Source organism: Pollachius pollachius, assembly GCF_949987615.1.
Source record: "Pollachius pollachius genome assembly, chromosome: 8".
Taxonomy (NCBI): Eukaryota; Metazoa; Chordata; class Actinopteri; order Gadiformes; family Gadidae; genus Pollachius; species Pollachius pollachius.
In genome coordinates, this window is record NC_136941.1 from 15,736,613 (window position 1) to 15,758,411 (window position 21,799).

The window sequence follows — 21,799 nt, forward strand, 5'->3', positions numbered from 1 at the left end:
CAAAGAGCAGATCCTGTTGAGCTTGGCCTGCAAACTAAACTGCAGATGAGATCTTGGAAAATATTATGCTACTTTCAGGATTAATGTGTTTTGATTTTCCACCGTCGCTTCATGCCCGGAAGAAGGCCGTTGGCATATTTATTAAACATATATATTGTTTGTCTGTTCTGTTTTTGTTTACACGCTGCAGAGATTAGAAAAAGCAATCAACATTAAACATAGCAGTTAAACTTCCCATTCAGAAGTGTAATCAATCCCACTTTAGTCTAATCGAGGTCATCTTAGAATCACTCTTCACGCCTATTTCCTATAACTCAAATGGCATTTTAGATTTTTACGATCAAGATGTTACTCATAATACAGACACATGCCCTATATTTTCCTGTGTGTGGTGTTGAGATTTGGCCTGAGCAAAACTTGCAACAGCCGGGCCACCAAAGAAAGCATGTTCTCACAAACATTGTGTATAGTCCGTGTCTGTCTGTCTGTCTGTCTGTCTGTCTAGTTGTGTTCAGCTCAATACATTAACCACATTATTGGCATGGTACATCTAATCAATTCAATTGTAAGTAGCGATCTTTGAAAACAAGAAAAACACGATAGCAGAAAAACACATCACAGTATTCCACAAAGGGGCGCTAGTTACCTTCTGCAACAGCTCGGCTCCCCATAGAGATAATTATGTGTAATTCAAGCTTTTTTTCTGTTTCTCTCCCTGCTCTCCGTTTAAAACATAAATATCGAAATAAAATATGTATTGATTGTTATGTTTGACCAATGCTAAATTAAACAAAAAAATGGATAGAGCATTTAACATAACACAGTAAACTTAATGACACAGCTTATATTGCAAAAGAAGCTTTATTGCCGATGACATAAGGGAAAGATTGATGTAAATTATTTTAGTCTATGCTATTTCTGATGACATGTTTCAAGCTAACCACAGTTATGAACGGTTTCTTCAGCTCATAATGGACAACACCATATAAGGTTTTAATGATAAGTTAAAGACTACAAACATGGCCACTTTGCCATTTCCGTTTAAGCCAAGACAGACCAAAGGTTTACCTGGGAACATGTAGGCGTGGCCTATTTACTGTTCCGCCCATTCCCAATATAACTGTTTGTTTTACCTGTGTTCGCCAGATGCTTCATGAACCACCTCCAGAACGCAAGCCCGTTTACCTTGTGTCTCTGTTAGAATAAACCACGTTGTTGAACATTTACCACTCTCCGAGTCATACCTAGCATGAGACTACCACACCACAAAGGATCGAATTAGTTTATTCCACATCAAGATCCATAATGGATCTTTCCCATGATTTATTGAATTGTTCTATGGTTTTAAAACAGTCCATTACCAGATTGAAAAGTACAGTAATTTAGTAAGCTACCATATTACCAAACAGTTGCAATCTTGTACATATGAACATATACAAGCTCCACCTGGACACAGAGGCCAAATAAACATGCCCACGAATATTCACATAAAATAACCACATCACCATTTCTTATAAATCCTATAATCTGAAGCTCACAGTCTAAAGCCTTCCTGCCTTTAAAATAGTCATGGCGTATTTCCTTAAACAAACAAAAACAACACATCTATAAAGCCTCAGGCATGGCTTTTACAAGGTTATTCTCACAGATACAATGGCAGTTAATACACCTTGAAAAATAATGAAATTATTGTCGAAGAATGACAGTTTATCAGTCAGTGTACTTGGCTGTGTGACCATTGACCATGTAAAATAGCCTCAGTGTCCACAACAACCTGAAAACAAGGGTTTTGGTTTATGTCGATGACATATTCGTTAATATAGCTTCATGAATAAATAACGGAGGAAGATCTGATTTTAAAAATAAATAGTGTACTAAGTAAAATACATATATATATATATATATATATATATATTAATATTGCACTCTTCATTTAGTCATGAACAGTGAATTATAATAAGGCAAAAACTTTGAATCATTCGATGGCAGTAACAGAAGCTTAATTCCGTGCAAAATCTCAGCAGAGAGAACCACAAAAGATTGCACTGTTGTCATGGCAACACCATCCGGAAAGGGCCTGGGGGGGGGGGGGGGGAGATCAGTCTGGTCTTTCAACACTTAATGACCAGTTTTCACCTTAAATCTCTTCTGCCATTCAACCATAATACTACAGTAGAGAACAGCATTCCTTTGCCCCACATGTGTCTGAAGGCCTCCCTGCCCAACTGCCCTCCCAACAAGTTCTCTCTTAGATATTTAAACCGTTGGCTTCTGAGTGCAAAGAGAGTGAATAAGGTATTATTTTTTGATCAATTTGTTCTTTGGTTCAAAAAAATATAAAAGATTGAATTAATGCACGTTTTGAATGACTGAACACAATTTCCTGGATATAATCTAAAACGGAGTGTGTCTATAGAACTGCCAGTCCATTTTTGTATGTAGGCCTACTAGGAGTATTCCTGAATTATATTCCTGCCATGTTACTTATAGTTAGAGTTAAAGTAAGTGAAGTTATCCAACTTAAATCTTTAGAGAAAGGTGTTCTATGCACTAGCTGTCTAACGTTCATGATGATGAAATGTATATTTCATGTAAATGCATTACATAGTAGAACTAATAAAAATATTATTTGATGACACATTTACTCACTTGAATCACAAGGTCCATAGATTGTAGATAGTTGCTGTGTTACTGGCGGTCAACAATGCGGTTGTTATATAGATATTTCAAAGACTTTCACCTGCTTTTGAATCAATCATGCAAAACCAACACAAAGTCCATTTAGTACATGTATGAAAAATAAATAATATCACCACTTGTCATTCACACACATACACACACACATACACATCCACATACATACACACACACACACACACACACACACATGTAGATACCAAGTTATACACACGTCCAACTGCACGACAAACCACAGTTTGAACAATATTGAAAAGGTACACAGCGAAACGGCAGGGGGTGGGATGTGTCGTGTGTGTGTGTGTGTGTGTGTGTGTGTGGGCAAAAGAATAAGCTAGGGAGGGGAAAAAGAAAAGGGAGTAGGAGTTGGGGCTGTGTTTACAATGTGTGTTTGTGTGTTTGTGTATGTGTGTGTGTGGGGGGGGGCAATATCTGGGTCAAACCTGTGGCACGGGGCAGCACTGGACTTGGGGAGTGTAGGCACAATCTGCTTATCACATCATCAACGACAGCTTCAAAGGAAAGACTACAGCTAACAGGGCAACAGAGCGAGCGACCATTACAAGCACACGAATCCACGCGAATCAACAAGAAGACAGTACATTCGGACACTGCATAGAGGAAGAAAACCAAAACAAGGAAAACACCGCCAAATCCAGGCCAACCCAGCGCTGGTCCGTGAATAACAAGCGCCAACATTGTGGCTCTAGCTCCCAAAGCCCCCCCCCTTTACATGCCTATGCATTTTGTGTTCCCATAATGTACGCCACTGGTTATCTAGATCTCTGGACTCTACCCCACTGATGCTTCTTCAACAGATCAGTTGGCCTGGACAGGCTTGGGCCCCACCGCCACGCCGTTACAGTCCAGGATGTACTGCAGGCAGCCCTGAGGGGGGGGCGCCGCGCCGTTCTTCGTGGGGTCGGCCAACAGCTCGCCCTTCTGCCCGCCGCCCTGCACACCAAACACAACATAAACCCCGGTTCATCCACTGGTCGCGTTTCTCCCCCTTGTAAGTACATACTACCTAAGGCGTGACATTAGTTTCCTAACGACATGTGACATGGTGCGATGGCATGAAACTGCTCCATGGCTCCGAGTTCTGGCGGTGGACGACCGTGGCCCAACCTTCAGACTTGCTTTGTGGCCGCATGCCTAATGATGTCGTTGAGCAAATCTCCAAAGCGCTTCCTGGTGCTGTCCTAGTGATTAATTCTCCTCCTGCAGCCGATTCTGCAGCCAATTTAGGCTGCTTCACTAGAGTACTATTCATCGCTACAGTGGGTGAAATGCTGCTTGAGGAGAACATTTGGGCATTTAGATAAGGGAGGGTCAACTCAATCCTCTATTGGTATAATGGCTTCAACTCACAATTATTTTTATAGTTTCATTATTTTTATAGTTTCTGACAAGCAGCCAAGAAAATGATAGTATTCATTTTTCTGAAGCATCATGCAGCAAATACATGGTATATGTAGTTGACTCTGTATGTATATAAAGTATGTGTGTGTGTGTGTGTGTGTGTGTGTGTGTGTGTGTGTGTGTGTGTGTGTGTGTGTGTGTGTGTGTGTGTGTGTTACCTGTGATGGCTGTGTGGTGGTTGGTCTCTGGGAGGCGTTAGCTGCATTCTGTGCTTCCTGCTCCATCTTGGCCAGCACCATGTCGGCAATGAGCTGCCGGTCCTCCGCCTGGTGCTCCCCTACCAGGGGCATCGAGGAGCCCACAACCTGAGGCACGGCCGGGGGGAAGGTGAGGGGAATAAGGTCTGGGTTACAAGTGTGTTGCAATCGGACTGTATTTACCAGAATTACAGGTGTTTATAATCCTGAAGGAAAATTATTATAAAAGTAAATACATAAAACACACATACATATATAAAATATAGATAAAAAAGCAAAATAAATAATTGTAAATCACTATGAAAGATGAACAATATACATATATATACACACACACAAAAATATACACTTAATATAGACATACATAAAACGATATGTACAATGAGCAAGAGTAAGTGCAAGAGCAACAGGCTGCAGCCAGTTGCATCTCCTGCTGCTTATCGTGAGAGATCATCTGGAGATTTATTTATATATATACGAAATACGTTTTCAACAGCAGGTTACCTCTGTGATGTAGTCCTTTCCATCCTTGCCGTGGATGGCTTTGACGGCACAGATCTCCAGACCCCCGAAGACCTCTGAGCAGGTGTCCACCCACTGCCTGTACCTAATGACAAAGATATCACACAAACAAACACCGAGCATGTAACCAAAACAAAGCTTAAAAGCAGACCAATTAAAATGCAATCCCCATTCAAGCGAGAGCCAAACGGAGTTGTGTTGCTACTTGTTTAGCATGTTGATAAAAGATCGACTTCACACCCCGACTGATCAAAATACCGGGCGGGCGGATCGCCAACAGTGTTAATGAGTATGCTGCAGTGGCATGTTGTGGTGTTGTAATGTTGCTCTCGCTGCTCATTTAGAAATATTACACCACAGCTTTGATAAATACTTGTCCTCAAATGGCCAATAACGCTCCAAGGTTGAGCATTATTCTTCCATAATGTGACACCTCCGCTTTCCAATGGTTAATCTCAGTAGAATCATTGAGTGACTAATCAAAGAATATTTATCATTGCCCGAAGGCCAGCCGTATAATATTTGTTATTTCAGACTTATGAAGGCAATAAAAACAACATCAACAGACGAGACAAACACATGTCTAATCACTGTTTGTAACTGTGGTGCACACAGAATAAAGCACTCTGGGGGGGCCAGTGGTAATAAGGCTTCGCCTAGGCTGCTTTCCACTCCCGTCTGAGGATATCTCCACAATAACGGGACCCCCATCGTGGATTATACATAAGACCTCCGCTGAGGGCCCACTGCCTGTATTGTTCTGCTGGCAGAGAGGAGAGCGTACCGCTTCATGGCTTACCTGTCAGTCATGGCCACCTGCTCCAGCATGGCGGAGCCTGTATTGCTCTTCCAGTTACCAGATATAGATGTTCTCCTGAGTTGGGTGAGAAACCAGAGATATGATGGCTAACGCTGAAATGGATATATCCATCTATATATATATTTATTATTATTTACAATTCATAAATAATATCAATTACAATTTTGTTATTTATACCAATTATCTTCTCCATCAAAAGCAGAAGGCTACTCACATGTAAGCCTTGTAGTCGCTGCCGATCTTCTGGATCCTGATGTCGTACTTGGCGTCCACGAGGGGCTCGGTGGTGGTGTAGGTCTGGGTCAGAGCCACGACGCTTGCTATGTCCTGGAACTTACTGTGGTTCTCCACCTTCACCTACACAATCATATTTACTGATGAGTCGTTTGAAGCGACTATCAGTCCTATCAGGTACATGTACTTAAGGTCCCTATCAAACAGAAGACAGATTTCTTTCGTGAGGTGGAAGGGGTTCAACTACAGGTGAACCTAATTGGACCTAAGAGGGTTATTTTTCCTTTTGTTGGGACTTAAGGTAGCATGGAGGTATCTTGATCAATGATTTCTACAGGTGTGCTTGCAGACATTCGGGGATCGACCCAGAATGTTTGGCTTATGAGTCGTACGCCCTAGACACCACACTATCCTGAATTTAAGATTAGGCAATCACAATAGGAAAAGTAAAACGACGTTGAGAAGATAAACATGATTATTGTGCATCTTGTAATGGAATCAGATACAAACCTTTCCAATGCCCGAGTGGGCGTGTCCAATCTTCACCACCACAGGGAACGCTGGCATGGTTACCTGCAGAGGAAGACAAATCATAAACGTTAAATATTTTGTTTACATTGCGTTTTGCAATGGTAAAATGGTTGAAAGAAATATCTATATTTTTGATATTAAGATTGAAGCAAAGAGACAGAAAATATTGGGAATGAGGCTGTTGGTGATCAAAGAAGGCCGTGGGAGCTCTCACCATCTCTTTGTAGTTGGGGTAAAAGGTCTGCTCGATCAGAGGAAACTTTTCAGCACCAAGCCTCCTGTAGGTGGTGATCAGCTGGGCAAACTAGACATACACACACGCACATACAGAGAACCAACGACACACACAGACGTGCGTGCACACAAACATGCGAACAATAAACACACAACAATAAAGCATTTTAAACTAGAGATGCTCGCGCTATTCTTTCAACAAAGAACCTGACATCTGTCTTACATCCAAGCCCACAAAGCCCCCTTGAAGTCGTGTCCGTTTAAGCATTGACGCGTTGTGAAGCTACAAACACTGAGAAATGACGTTTGTTTATCCTCCCTTGACTCTGGCTGGTGCTCCCCTTGGCTACTGTTTACCAGGGCTCCCTACAGGCTAGCTCAGCTGTTGAGACGTACCGCCCAGGGCTTGTCACACAGATTGTAGATGGAATCCAGCGAGTTGATGGACGGGACGCCGCCGTACTGCAGGCCGATCACCAGGTTGCGGAAGTCCTCGTTCTGGGTCATGCTGAAGGCGTGCTGGCGGATGAGGACAAAGTCGGGCCTGAAGGACCTGAGGAAAGACAGTTGGGATTATGGGAGTCGAGCAACGATAAGGAAGATCTGAAGGGCCATGATTTAAGTAACCGTGTGTGTGTGTGTGTGTGTGTGTGTGTGTGTGTGTGTGTGTGTGTGTGTGTGTGTGTGTGTGTGTGTGTGTGTGTGTGTGTGTGTGTCGGTCTCACCTGACAACCTTGGTGCCATTCCTGTACACCTGCATGTCAACATTGCAGGTCCCATTGGCATGAGCCAAGATGTTGATCTCATTGAATTCAGCCTAACATCAAAAAGGTTGTTGTTGTTATATTAGAACAGTTACTATTATATATCAAATATAAAGACTTATCAAAATAAAGCATATGAAAGGTAATATTGTCTGCTGGGTGAAACGTACCTGCTCCACTCTGATGTCATAGTCTCCATGCACTTTCTTGCCCCGGAATAATTTTGCCCTGAGAAGATAAAGTAAGACAAAACATTGATTAATCTTTGATTCAAATTATGCTTTGAATGACCAGCGGCGACCAATTGATATAGTGTCACATTGATCTCCTAGATCTTCTCAAAACACCTTCCATATGAGTTGATTCAATATCAACCACAGTTCACTGAATTTAGTCAAATCCAAAACTGCTGTTTTAAACACTGCTATGAGGTGTTTTAGTTAGACAGTAAAAGAATTAAGGCAGAATCAGGCTTTTAAGCTACTTCAACAGAACGATGTGGTCTACCTTGTTCTCCCCCCTAGAGGATGCCGTTTATTTATAGTAAGAGAGAGAGAGAGAGAGAGAGAGAGAGAGAGAGAGAGAGAGAGAGAGAGAGAGAGAGAGATACCCTTACAGCACAATTGCAGTGACACCTTATTGTTCACTGGTACACAGAATGCATGGCACACAGCCAAGTATTTAAAATGATCAGCAAATGGCTGCCCTGCTAATGACCGCTATTTGGAAGCTATTCAAATTAAAATCTGTCTTCTGTATGGATTGCTGTATGGATGGTTGTAGTGCAAGTTGAACCTCTCAAAGTTCAACACGGATTTAGCCAGCGAGGCTTTCAGAACACTGTTAGGCTGTCCAATAGGGGTGACGCAATGCAGAAACCCAAACAGACAACCAAAACACCCATCAAGCTAACTTAATTGTGAACGGTTGCGCCAAACTTTTAAGTTGATCAGCCGCAGAATTTATATGCAGTGGTCAGCTCAGAGGAGAAACAGATGAATAATTCAAGCAGTGGTCTAATGTGACTTGTTCTGATAGGCCGCGCAGGAGGAAAACAAGGCTGAGAGGAGATGAATCACGTGTTGATAAGCGGAGAAGGGAGCGTTGAGTCTACTTTGTGACAACCACTCTTGCTCTGTCCATCCATGGGCTATGTGCGGAAAACATGTCAGCGACACGGACACAGACACAAACCAAATGACGCAGCAGAAATTGGCATAAGTCAAAGTTTAACTCCAACAGCCTTGTTAAGGCTTGCTTTGCCCTTCTGACTTTCATTGCAACATGTCGTGTTTGGCTAAGGGTGATTGGGTTTAAGGCCTAAAAGAATAATTGGCTGCGTCAAAGGAGGACCCTTTTCTTTGGTTTTATCTTTAAATTTATATTCTGGAGAGAACAGCAACTTGGCATGCAGAAGAGGAACCATGATAGTGATTCAATGTGATTGAAATACATTAAATTGATGACTGGCATCTTTAAAGAAAAACAGTGTATCCAGCCAATATAGCCTCCTGTATATATTAGATGGTTTAGGTATCAACGCTCCAATCTGTACAACATAGCAGGTTAAAGTGATATACACCCGACTTCTTCCTTCTGAATATTTTATTGGAATGCCACAATAGAACAACTATTTCATCAGCTGCTGTCGATTTTTGTGTCAAATATAAAATAAATGTTCCATTTATAAACAACACAATGGGCAATCCTTTTGTAATGCCAGATGGCATGTTATTTGGAATCACTGGAAGAAAACGACAAGTTACGCAATGCAGGCTCCGGAGGGGAAATTGAAACTCAAGTGTCGCTCAATTGTGCACTTCATAGAGACTCGTGTCGTGACCATGAAAATGTCTAGACGTCTACATTTTTATTCTTCCACACTAGCACATCTATGGACTCATTTGGAGGAAACATTTATTCCACTAATAAAATGGGCTGTAGGTAAGATTTAAGAGTTGTAGAAAGAGAAAGAGAGAGACAGCAGAAAAGAGCAGGAGAGCAAGGTTTTGAAACTGAACAACCAAAGAAAGGTCATTTCCCCCTTTGCTACCCCACCCCCCCCCCTTCTACGTTTCTCTGTCATTCAGAATTGTTGCAATCAATAAGCTGTGATTGGCAGGCAAGACAGACCCCCTGAATTAATCAGGGAAGAGATGCCCTCATTGATTCAGAATAAGCTAGGAGCCATCTCAAATCAAAATGTCTGACACAGTAGCAGGCGCAGTCAACTCGAAACAGATATTTTCACAGTGCATTTCAGTTACTAATAGCTGACAGACGATTAAGCCATTTCTAACAAATTATACAACAGCTCTTGAATCTTACCTACAGCACTTGAAGACCTCAAAACATTGCGTCATCTTTACCACTGACTGTAATGTAGGTATTTTATGTTTATAGCGTGCTATTCTAATTATGCTTTCTTCCCATGGCTCTTCCATTTAATTACCTTGTGAAATCTGCAGTGATATTAACTGGGGATACTCTCAGCAATGCCTTTTGGTGGCTTACACACAGTGTCTACAATGCTGGTATCATGTTGGAGTCAGGCATTTTCTTTGTATATTTTGATTTATTTAGATTTTTTGTAGCCTAAATGTAAAACTAAACCACAAAAACGGTCTGTCCCCAACGTTTTATGAACCGAGAACTGGAAAATGTCTATAACTGACTGTTCTAACCCTTGCTTTGAGTCCAGGCGCTACGCCTGAGAACAGATCCTGCAGGTTTGTAGGACAATTCAATTATTTTTAAATCCTCCCACACATAGGACCCAGAGCACAGTCATTACTACTGATTAAAAGAGAAACTCAACAGAGCCAGGTTTATTTTTAAAGTGTCCTCCAGATGTAACAACAAAACAGAAGAGTGTGGTCAACCATAATAATCTATAATTTGAAGTATTTTTTTTTTATTGTGACCACTTAATGGCAACTAGCTAAATAGCTTATTAGTTATAAAACAGAAGAAGAAAATAATAAGAAAAACAAAGCGTTAAAGGAAAGCATATCCTTTAGTCGGCTGTGTGTGTGGACATAAGCATATATATGCACCACTTACACACAGCCTGCCATGATATGAGTGGCCATATTATTTGATGTTCATGGTCCCGGATATGTTAATGTTGAATGAGCTGCAAATCCCTCAATGTTGTTATTTTATTTATATGAACACAAGGTTGTATGGAGTGGCTGCAATAATCTTTGCGTCTCTTTCTTTTTGTAAATCTGCGTTGTCTCCCTGTGGCATATCTGCCTAGGTATGCAGATGCATTGATGCAAAGTAATTGTGACAACTACACCGTCAACCTCATATCTTGGTAAATGTCAATCAACATTGAATATTATTGAATTTCCTATTACCCTGTCAAGAAGACTCAGACAGGGGTCTGCGCTGCCTCGACTGAAGCTAGCCTTTATGTATCCTGTGTGCATATTCAAGGTTTAAAGAGGAAATCACAATCTCATAACCACTGGCGAACATGTGTGACATGTCAGATAACATGTCAAGCATCCAGTATGGAGACCGAAGGATATTTCCCAAAGCAATCTTCCATGTTTACTACACTACACTATAAAAAACAAAACCATTTCATTATTAATCAAATGTATAACATGTAATGTAAAAATACAATTATTATATATATAATATATATATAATCTGAATATCCAAACAAGATATGTATTCTGAGATGACCTAAGTTATACGGCTATGTAGGATCAAATGTTGCTGTTTTAATAAGACACACATAAAACCTTTAAATTGTCAATACCAAACCAGCTGAACAGAATTGTAACTTGATTCATTTAAAGTAGTTAGTCAGCCAATTTCTTCGATGATTGTGTATGATTGGTATGATGTGCAGTGTGTAGGGGAATGTAGTTCTGCAGCCCCAGTGGTGCTTACCCTGCGTAAGCTGCAGGGACGGTCACATGACCTGCATGCTAATAACTAACGATGGGGAAATCCCATTGATGGCAGGCAAACATTGCAGCAGTATGTGGGCTGCTGTCAAAGGAAGCACGTGCATGGTTTCCAATGACAATCAATATTGTTTTTCCTTTGTTTGCATTCTAGAAGTGTTGCTGTTTCAAGTGTTCTCCCTCTTACAGGTTGTTTCTACTAAACTCATCCACTGCACCCGAATATATACCAAAACCACCATGTTGAAACACAATTAAAGAAAGCAGAGGGAAGTCCTTGAACAATTACACTCATATCGATGGAATAGATAGATGAGGAGCTTGGACAGAGAAGGAATAGTAAAACATACTATTAAGATCTCTAAATGCATATTCCGGTCCAGAACATCCTCCATCTTAGAGCAAATCTATTTATTAATGTATTGGGCTACCATGTCAATACACCTACAATACACTAAGCAAATCAATGTTTTTGGGGTAGGGGAAAGCATTTGTTGAACCTTTACCTCGTCAACCTTAACCTCCTTCAATTGCAAAATGACAGTCAGGGAAATATATAGCAGGCAGAATGCCCTTGCCGAGGACAGGCAGATATCCTTCCTCCCTACATCCATACCCGGGTACCTAACCATGGTGCTAAACTGTGTGGTGTAACGCCGCGGGCTGCCTCACCACTCCTGCTGGGGCTCGTCGATCACCAGGAGGATCTTGAACTTCTTGGACGTCGTGACTTGGCTCTGCTCCACCAGCCCCGCTGAGGCGGCGGTCTGCTTCACCACGTTGGTGATGGAGCTGAAGAAGCCCGACCCGGTGGACTGGGACGACGGTGGTTTCCTCTCCGGAGCAGGGGACGTGGCGGGAGGCGCGGTCCCGACCGTGGGGGACTTAGCCGGGGCGGCGGGGTTGGTCGGGGTGGTCGGCTGAGGGGTTGCGGGGTCAGGCCTCTGGAGGTCCGACATGTAGCCATTGGGCAGGTTGGAGATGAAAGTGCTGTCTGAGAGACGTCGGCGCAAATAATTCATAGCTGCAGGTTGACAAGAGGCTGCGAAGATCCAAAGAGAAAAGAAGGAGTATACTGATCTGAAAAGAGCCAGGTGGTTGAAGGGAGTCCCCTTAATGCTAAATTATTCTGCTCAAGGAGCCTGTTTCTAGTGGATAACTGGTGACGGTAGCTCGGTTTTTACAAGGCAAACTCCTGGCGAATGTATTCCCTCCCAGCTCAGCGGTGTGTCCTCCAAGCTCCCCCTCTCCAGAGCTGACGCTACACACGGCGTCGGCCAATCAGCGCGTTCACTGCAGCCTGCTGGATGCAGGAGATGCTCCATCTCTCCCCCGGCTCCCCCCTCCCCACTCCGAGTTACGAGCGTGCCTTTCTCCGCCACCCCTCCCCCATTTTCATTGGCTCACAGCCATCGTGTATCTTTTTCATCTTTACCACTGCAAGGGGGGGAAAAAAGGGGTTTCCAATCGAAAGTTGGGGAAATATTAGAGGATGCACTACCTTAATATCCCCCCTCCCCTCTTCCCACGCTCCTCATGCTTTGCCATCGGCTCTGTCAGTGGTGGAAGCAGCTATGAGAGCAGGACATTTAAAATGGCTGTCAGCATCGCTCTGATTTTGCTATTGCAACAGGAAGAAGAGAACGGCGTCATCAAGCCTCCCTGGAGATACCGCTGTCTGCAGATGGCTTTTTGTCCTCCACAATTGATTTTTTCTTAAAGCTACTATACATCTTAGGGATCTCATCAGGAGATTCCCCTGTCTTTGAGGATTAGTGATGGAGAACGCCAATAAGAAGTGCTCTACCTGATTCTTCCCCTTGACAATCTCTCCATCATCTTTATTTTGTAGACATGTTGAGTTAATATTTGCACAATTACAATTACGTTGACAATGAAAGTCTTTCCACACACGTCTACGCTTCTTTCTATTTCAGTCTTTCTACTGAAATAGCCAAACACTATTTAGAATAGCGTATCAGCAGTAATTCTCTCAAGTATTGGGAAATGCAATTGCATTACATTTCCTAGGGATATTTTTCTTGTGTATTAATTTAGATTTGCTGGTAATTGTAAGGGGAGATCCTTTTGATTCTAAAATTATTGTAAATTTGCAACGGAAAAGGGACAGCTGTGTTGTGGGAGGTTTCCAAAAATACATAATGATCACACCATTCTGCTTATCACACTGTGTTCATGTATTTAGATAAAATGATAAGATCTAGCCTATCTAACCCTTATAAAGTTTGATATTTTAGTGGTGCAAAGACAAGGTTGACTGATGGAGCAATCTGCTGGGGATACCTTGATGGGCCGAAAATCTTCGTTACTGATTATGCTGTTCCTCATTTTAGAGGTCTTCATTTTGCACTTCAACACATCTATTTCCCCTGGATTTTAGTTTAGATAACTATTATTAAAAGGACATTTTAATCCCAATGGCATGTAATTATATCCCTACGCTGCCTGCAATGGACAGACAACTGAAAGGAAGCTGTAGCGAAACTGCCAACAAAATAGCAAGTAGGGCCCGAAAAGGTATTCTAGCAAAGTCAACCTTTAAATCGTCTTCTGGCACAGCTGCTGAATCTATTGAGTCATAGATGAGCCATTTAGGGCATTTTAGCTACATTATTTTACATCCTTTAAATGTAATTGTTATCATTAACAAGATGTTTCTTTCTTTGTAACAGAATTTCCTATTTCAAATTTATTCAAAGATTCCCTGCGACAGTACTCAATTAGGACCTTCTGAATAACTAAAGCGCTTCATTCATAAATAGAAGAAATGGCTTTCTCAAGTTGTTATTCATAAGGAGACAGGTTTTAATGTTCAGTTCTGCATTTGTAGGCAACTATTTCAAATGATATATGTCGGTTATGTGTTACCCTACATATGCTTCCTTTAAATTGAACAGGCTCGCTTTACTTAAAGATACATAAATCGTAACATTCATATTAATTTCCTTTCTTATTTTGATTATTGCTATGTCTAGATGTTTAGGGCTTCTTGATGTAAAGCCTTTCCTAGCAGTTAAAATAAATGTTGGATAATGCATCATTAAAATTGCACAATATTTGACTGCAAGTCGACGACCTTTACACCATGCAGCATTTAGACATTGCACACTTTGAGCCACTGATGCCGGCTAGTGGTGGATCCCTATACCTGTTGTCGACAAGGTTACCAACACTTACCACCAATAATAAACGAATAAAATAAAATAAAAAATTTCAGTGAATAATATTCATCCTAAACATGGATTGTTTCATTTTGAGAAAGACAAAACAGCCAGGGTCATTGGATTGCACAGGCAGCGTTGATGAAAGACATACAAATAGAGCTTTGAAGTGTAAGTATGAGATAATAGCTTACCTGATTTTTTTTCAACCACCGGCCGAAATGTTTTACTTTAAAATGTTAACTTTCTAGCTTCATGACGTATACATATATATATATATATATATATATATATATATATATATATATATATATATATATATATACATATATATATATATATATATATATATATATATATATATATATATATATATATATATATTTCGGCCCATCTTGTTAAATGATATATATATATATACGTCATGAAGCTATAAAGTTAACATCATATATATGGTTAGACCATAAGAACACCTGTCTGGCCGTTTTTGCCTATATCTCCTTCAGTTTTGATCCACCTAGGGTTTTATTTCACCAGGAAGTGTCGTCAGGCTTGCATCTACACGCCACTCCTTTAGTCCCACCCCGTTCCCCGACAGTCTCCTCTGCCGACGAAACGTACGGAGCGGAACGCTCCGAATGAGTGATATTGGTGACCGAGAGGGCGGGACTTTCAGATCGACGTGTTTGGCGAGAGAGAGGGCGGGACCTTAGATATAGGTATATCCGGTGTGTGTCCCTGACATGTTTCAGATGCTTTGTCAATTCCTTAATCACATAAATTGATATATATATATTACTTTTCGTGTGTTGTACTCTCGTCGTGCCTTTATTGATGTCACTCTACGGATTGTTATTTGAATAGACAGCTCAAAGGGATATGGGACCGGAACCGGAATTGCAGTACGCCGGGATAACGTTACACTTTGGGATCCTCTCTCAGCCTTCCTTTTGTCTGAAAACTTGTAGCCAATTCTACGGCTGTTTCGTCAATAGAGAGCTACCATACGAACATGCTAACGGCTAGCTAGCCGATCAAGTGAATACGTCAACAGCCCAAACAACAAGAGAAGTTGTCGTATTTTCAGGGTTTACGACACAACATCCAGTTTCAGTGCGATTGAATTGTAAGTTGTCATCAAAGTCGCGTCTCAGTTCGCATGCTTGCGTATTCAGTCACAGACTTGTAACCTGAAAAAGTTTACCACTCTACTGCGCTAAGCGCTTAGCTAGCGTCAACATTGCTGTCTTTTAGGTGGCTCGCACGAATCATATATTCTTAAAGACTCGTTATCTTTGGTGCTCAGTTGACATGGATGTCAAATATTATTTCGACGACGCTAGAGAAACATCGGCAATTTATATGACCCCTTCTAACCGTATGGAATAAAGTTAACTTAAACCACCTAGCATACACTATCACCAGGCTAGCGTTGTTTAGCTCGTCGTCTCACTTTCTCACGGTTAGTACACTCGCAAAACGAGTTTTGTGTCGGGATTTTAACATTTATATTTAAGTCAAAATGTCATGTCTTTTCAGATCTTTCTCTCTACACGGACGACTTCCCTCTGGCCTTTTGAGGTAATATCGATGGTAGCAGCTAGCCGCACCGTGTAGCTCAATGCGGGTCACTAGCATGGACCTGTTGGACCCCCAGTTCCTGGATAAGATGAACAACAACATTGGAAGGCTGCATTACGAAGGTAATGCTTCTTATGATTAATGAATAAGTCTTTGACCTCCATCAGACAAGTGGCTCATGTTCTCTTATATTTGACCTGCATTTCTTCTAGAGGAAAACACAACTGCTAATTCACACATTATGCGTCTTGGCCTCACGTATGGTATTGTATCATACAGGCACTATGGTACAGAAACCGCAAAAAGTGGTCATTGAAGTCACTATCGAATAAGATGAATGGTACTGCAAACATCTATTTTTAGAGAGGAATATTTTTGTATACTGCAGATCAAATTATGTTTTTTTTCTTTAACACATTTGCACTATTTATTAAGGAGCAAATATGCATCTCCATGCCTCAAATGTTATTCTCAAAGGGAACTCTGAAACACACAAACAAAGTCTGAAATTACATACATTTACTTTCCACCATTTGACAGATGATCCATTGGTCAATTTGTTCAGTAATCTTTTTTCCAGTTGTTACTAGAAATTGTGTGTGAGTTGTCTGACAATGTTATAGATCTGCGTTTGCATCTCTGTGGACTGCATTGATTAGACCACTTCATTATGACTTTTATGTCAGTAACTGCAATATCCTTCCTTATGAACTTTGTCACAGGCAGAAGAAAATGAACGTGCTTATAATTTGCTATTACGCTCAATCCATGTTGGCTCATTATATCTTCATGCATTTCTTCTAGCAGTGGTCAATCATACGTATTCCAATACTTCAGAGCCTTAGCCTATCACATTGAGCAACCTCAAATATATATATATGGCCTTTGTGGGCTTTTTTGTGTCTTACTGGAAAGGATAGTGAACAGAGAGGGAGAAATGGGTATAAGCATAGATGGAATAACGTAGAGCATAGAACCACAGATGGGATTCGAACATGGGTTGCCACAAGGTACATCGCCTACGTGGTTAGCACACTAGTGGGTTGAGCCACTGAGGTGCAAAACGCTCATATTTTTTCAGAGATTGTAATGGAGTAAACCAGACCCCAACTTCCAGTTCTAGTAATCTAGAAAGTAACCTGGTGATGTGCTGCTGAAATAGGCTCATGGGAGTACAGGAAGAACCCTATAAAATGTTTTTGTGCTATTTCCCTCGAGCATAGCGATCCTTTTCAACCCCCTGAAAAGCTGTGTCAATTGTTCTTCATCTGCTTAAGTTTTCTGTAATAGCTGAGAATGGAGAGTGAACTCCACTGTAGCTTGTGAACGTTGTCCTACCTCTACAGGTGACGCCAGGATACCCTCGCTGCCCAGCACCATGCCCCACATGAGAACAGGCCCTCCGCCCATCTGTCCAAGCAAAAGGAAGTACGGGGAGGAGAAGATGGATGACCACATCGAGTGTGACACGGACCATGCCAACAAAATGAGCAGACTCTTTGCAACACAACTGTAAGTGCATGTTCACAAAGGCCTTTATAGTGTTAAACTTTGGTGCAGACTGCTGCTATTTATCTCAACATATTTATACTTTTACATTGTCTCGCATGTTTTGTTCCGTTTTGATAATGCGTGTTTGTAAAGGATTAGACTGAAAGCTACACACTGTTATTTAGACCGACCACAGTCCCCACCAAACGGAATCATTTACGACGAAAGTTATGACCGTACAAAAAGAGGAAACCCTCAAGGATTCTTTTTACACTCTGCTTACTGGAATTGGTAGGCATGCTGGACATGCACTCTGTGATGTGGGATTTAAACTGTGGTGGTCCAGCCACATCACAAGTAAAGGGTGTTCCTTGAGTTGTTCATGCGCCAACTCAGCCCGCTTTCATTAAGCAGCGGCGCGCACATTCAGACGCCTGACATCAAAGTGATCCGATTAAAGCGTCTCCAGGAATAGACAGCGATGGGGGGTCTTGTGTGTTGGCTCACGGGGGTGGCTAATCTGCCACTCTCTTAATCAAGAGCCCAGCATTCTGGCGGAGACAATCGCAACGAACACTGGAGCCTCAATCACAGCCCCGCCGAGTGCATCACGTCCTCCTCCAACGGGCTGTACCACCGGTACGGCTCCGCCCCCGACTACGCCATGGACCAGCCCCTCGCTTTAACCAAAAGCAGCCCCCCCTCGGGGATGGGGGGCGGAGAAAGGTCTGGATTTGCCGGTCCAGCGGAGCGCCAACAGGTATGTTCGTTTTGAAGCTACAAGGTAGTTTGAGGTTGGTTTTCATGCCGTAGTTTAGAGAAATTATCAATAAGACTCTGTCTAGGTCTAATATTTGAACGCATGGTAGTACTTACTACCATGATAGATAAGAGGAGGTTGCACAACTCCTCCATGAGCTGAGTTGCAAAACGTACCAGAGTCAAACTGAGCTTTATCTTGAGACTTTAATTTGCACCTCTGATAGAGTCCACCTCTGTGTCTGTTAGCTGAGGTCTGCTTAAGCATTTGCGCTGGTGTTTTGTTTGTTTCTCGTCACATCCGACCGGGACGATTCTACCTTGCAGAACCGCCCCTCGGTCATCACCTGCGCCCCCGCCAGCAGCCGGAACTGCAACATGTCTCAGTGCCACATGAACGGCTGCCCCCCCAACCCAGCAGCCGACCAGAGGAAGGCCAACGGTACACATTCAGCCAATGTCCAGTCTTTATTGTTTTTGTTATTTTTCAGTTCCTTTGAATGTTTTGACCGTGAACTCTCCCTCCCTCCCTCTAGTCAACGCCGTCTGCGACCCCGTGATCGAAGAGCACTTCCGCCGCAGCCTGGGGAAGAACTACAAGGAGCCCGAGCCCGTCCCCCGGCCGGTGTCCATCACCGACTCGGTGGACGACCACTTCGCCAAAGCCCTGGGGGAGACCTGGCTGCAGATCAAGGCCAAGGGAGGGGGCCCGCAGAGCCCCGAGTCCGACTCGTGAGGCGGTAGGGGAGGTGGTCCCGGGGGAGAGGGGCCTCGCTGGACGGCCGTGCTGAATCACAGTGGCTCCCTCGCTGGGGCCGCCGTGTCCGCCTAGCACGTGCTCCTCCCCCCAGAGGGCTGTGAGTATTGTAAGAGAAGTGTTAGAATGGAACTTGCCTGTAGAGGTGGGTCATGTGTGGGCCTTGAGGGTCTGAACAAAACAAAATTCACACGTGGTCTTTGTTTTTTTTTTGTTGTTGTTGTCAAGAAGAGGTGTACGTGTCCTAAAGTGTAGACCCTCCATGTTCGATTGTCTCGCGTTGGGGGGACTGTACAATTGGATAACATTTTTTGCTTCACAGTAAGAAATTGACAGAAATATCAGCCCTTTGCAGCCTGTCTGAACACGTTCTGTATTAACTGCTCTTCACCTGCCTTGTGAACCAAAGAAACCCCCCCCCCCCCCCCCCCCTTCCCTCCAAACATACACAAGCCATAGGTTTGGCTCATCTGTGCATAGCTCAAACTTTCTTTCACCCTATGTTTGTAGAGCCCTTCTTTTCATAAAGCTTTGGTTTATTTTGTTTTTTTATTGTTATTATTTGTTTATATATATATATATATATATATATATATATATATATATATATATATATATATATATAGACAGCTAGATCTGGTTTGACAGAGTAGGCAGAGATGAGGTTATGTTTTCTTTGTTAGTGTTTGAAACGTAGAGAAAGAAATCGAAGATCAGTTTCTCTTCCTGGACTTTCTATTCTCTCTTAATCCATGTAATCATTACTTATTTTAAACTGGACTAATCCACTGTTAAGAAAGATACAATTTAATTTAGTTTTGAATCTATATACTCACTATGGTTGATTAACTTGGTAATCTAGTATGGATAGTAGGCTCTTCCTCCTAAATAGAAAGCATGTGTCAAATAGCTGGGTTCTATTACAAACTATTCTGTTCTATTTACCCTCAGAACTTTATTTTTTATCAGTTTTATTTGAACAGTTTTAGGATTACTCACTGCTGGGACAGTTGTACGCAATATGTTTTTGTATCCGTTTTCTCTTCGTTAGTATATATAAATATATATAAATTTAGATATATACTTTAGCATCCACCAGAATAATCACAGCCTCTGGCCAGGTTGTCAGCATGCAGTGTAATGGGCTTGATTGCTTTTTTTACTCTGTGATACAGGATGCTGGAGCTTCATACCTGACTGAAGACGGCTATTAGTAAGAATCTCTCGAGTTTTCTAGTTTAAAAAAATCAACAAAAACAATAGTTTTTAACGACTATTTATTCAGAGCATAACTTTTACTTCTGGTAGCCCAACTTCAGGATATGACGATCAATCACTTTTAAAACGACCCACCCCAAACATTCCTTTTATTTTTTTTGTTATTTGTGAAGAGATTTCAAAGCACAAGCAGCGCTCTAGTCCCGAGATGTTAGTAATGCGATTGGACGTTCACATTCCACCATTAATGCTTATCATTGGTCAGCACCTTGGAAGAGTTTAAAGCATAAGTGCTATTGTTACAAGTCGGTTTAGGGAGGCCAGTGGTGGTGAGTGGTGGACAGCTGGGTGATGGTGTGATCTGTTAAAACGTCTATCAGCAATACCAGTCTGAAGAACATGTGTCCTCATTGTCAAATTTCTTTTGATAACCCTTCAGAGATTATTTTTTATTTACTTTGCAACATGTATGTGTCAACACTGATAAGAAAAAAAAATTGTATTGTAAGTTTGTTTTTTATTCTAGTTTGTAAAGAAAAAATGCTATATACATACTCTCTATTCTCTTTGGTTATCCTATGACTATCATTATGCCGCGCATAATGAAAACTACTTTTTTTTCATTAAGAACAACATACTGGTATGTAGCATCGATATTCATTGTCCTCCAACAAGAAATTTTCTTCTTAAAAGTTGATCTTTTTTCATAACGGTCTCCTAGTGTATTTTGGTGCCAGACATTTTGAGAAAAATATTTTCTTTGTAAAGAAAAATAATAAAAGGTGGTTGAAGTAAACCCTCCGTACTAACAGAGTTAGTTCTGAGGTAGACTGGTGTCAAAGGTTGAACTTAAGGGAACGTCCTCAGATCCACTTGTTTGATACAAGCTGGGTTTCTTTGAGATGCCGTTGGGGTAATATTTAATTTCTATATTTAGACTGCTTGTGCCTCAGAGACAAGTTTCACAAACTAACTGCTCCATGTGTTTTTCACTTGGGAATTTCTTATTTTGTAACTTTTTGGCCTTATTTCTCCGGAAGAAAATGTCACAGTTTTGTACTCTGATTTCTTCTTAATAAATATGTAAATGCTCATGCTGTGAATTCTTTCCCTTTTCAATGTTTTCATATTAACTTGGACTCTTTAATTTAAACTCATAATCACAATGTTGATATTATAATCATAAAACTATCAGGAAATCATCATCTCACAAGGAAGGGAATTTAACCTTTTAATATTTCAAATATGTATTCAGTGCTAGTCTCCAAATCACATACAAAGTGGTTGTGCCAAAGAAAGGTTGAGGACTTTCATTTAGCCTTTCCACATTCAAATCAGCTTATGTAATGTTGCCTAAATCTTCCATGATGTGGACAAGCCAAAGATACCTTTCAAAGGTCAGTGGATTTTCACAGCCTCCTTTGAGTTAGTCTCATTCCTAATTCCTTGATGACCACACTCTTG

The 21,799-nt window shown here is 41.5% G+C and overlaps 2 protein-coding genes across 3 annotated transcripts; one reads left to right on the forward strand and one right to left on the reverse strand.

The window, feature by feature from the left end:
• Window positions 1-3,516: 3,516 nt before the first annotated feature.
• On the reverse strand, window positions 3,517-12,369 carry syn2a (synapsin IIa; the record flags this gene model as incomplete). Of its 2 annotated transcripts, none has more annotated exons than XM_079740978.1 (11): window positions 3,517-3,651; window positions 4,284-4,424; window positions 4,821-4,923; window positions 5,638-5,712; window positions 5,873-6,015; window positions 6,403-6,465; window positions 6,638-6,727; window positions 7,054-7,210; window positions 7,383-7,474; window positions 7,592-7,649; window positions 12,020-12,369. In XM_079740978.1, 11 exons carry the CDS (start codon window positions 12,367-12,369, stop codon window positions 3,517-3,519), a joined length of 1,407 nt encoding a protein of 468 aa, XP_079597104.1. The 2 variants fall into 2 exon arrangements, with proteins under 2 accessions (XP_079597104.1, XP_079597103.1); XM_079740977.1 differs by having other exon boundaries at window positions 4,278-4,424.
• Window positions 12,370-15,516: 3,147 nt separating this feature from the next.
• Window positions 15,517-19,644, forward strand: LOC307079976 (transcription cofactor vestigial-like protein 4). Its single transcript, XM_079742525.1, has 6 exons — window positions 15,517-15,655; window positions 16,069-16,232; window positions 17,457-17,622; window positions 18,142-18,361; window positions 18,688-18,802; window positions 18,897-19,644. Exons 2-6 carry the CDS (start codon window positions 16,151-16,153, stop codon window positions 19,094-19,096), a joined length of 783 nt encoding a protein of 260 aa, XP_079598651.1. The 5' UTR covers window positions 15,517-15,655; window positions 16,069-16,150; the 3' UTR covers window positions 19,097-19,644.
• Window positions 19,645-21,799: the final 2,155 nt, after the last annotated feature.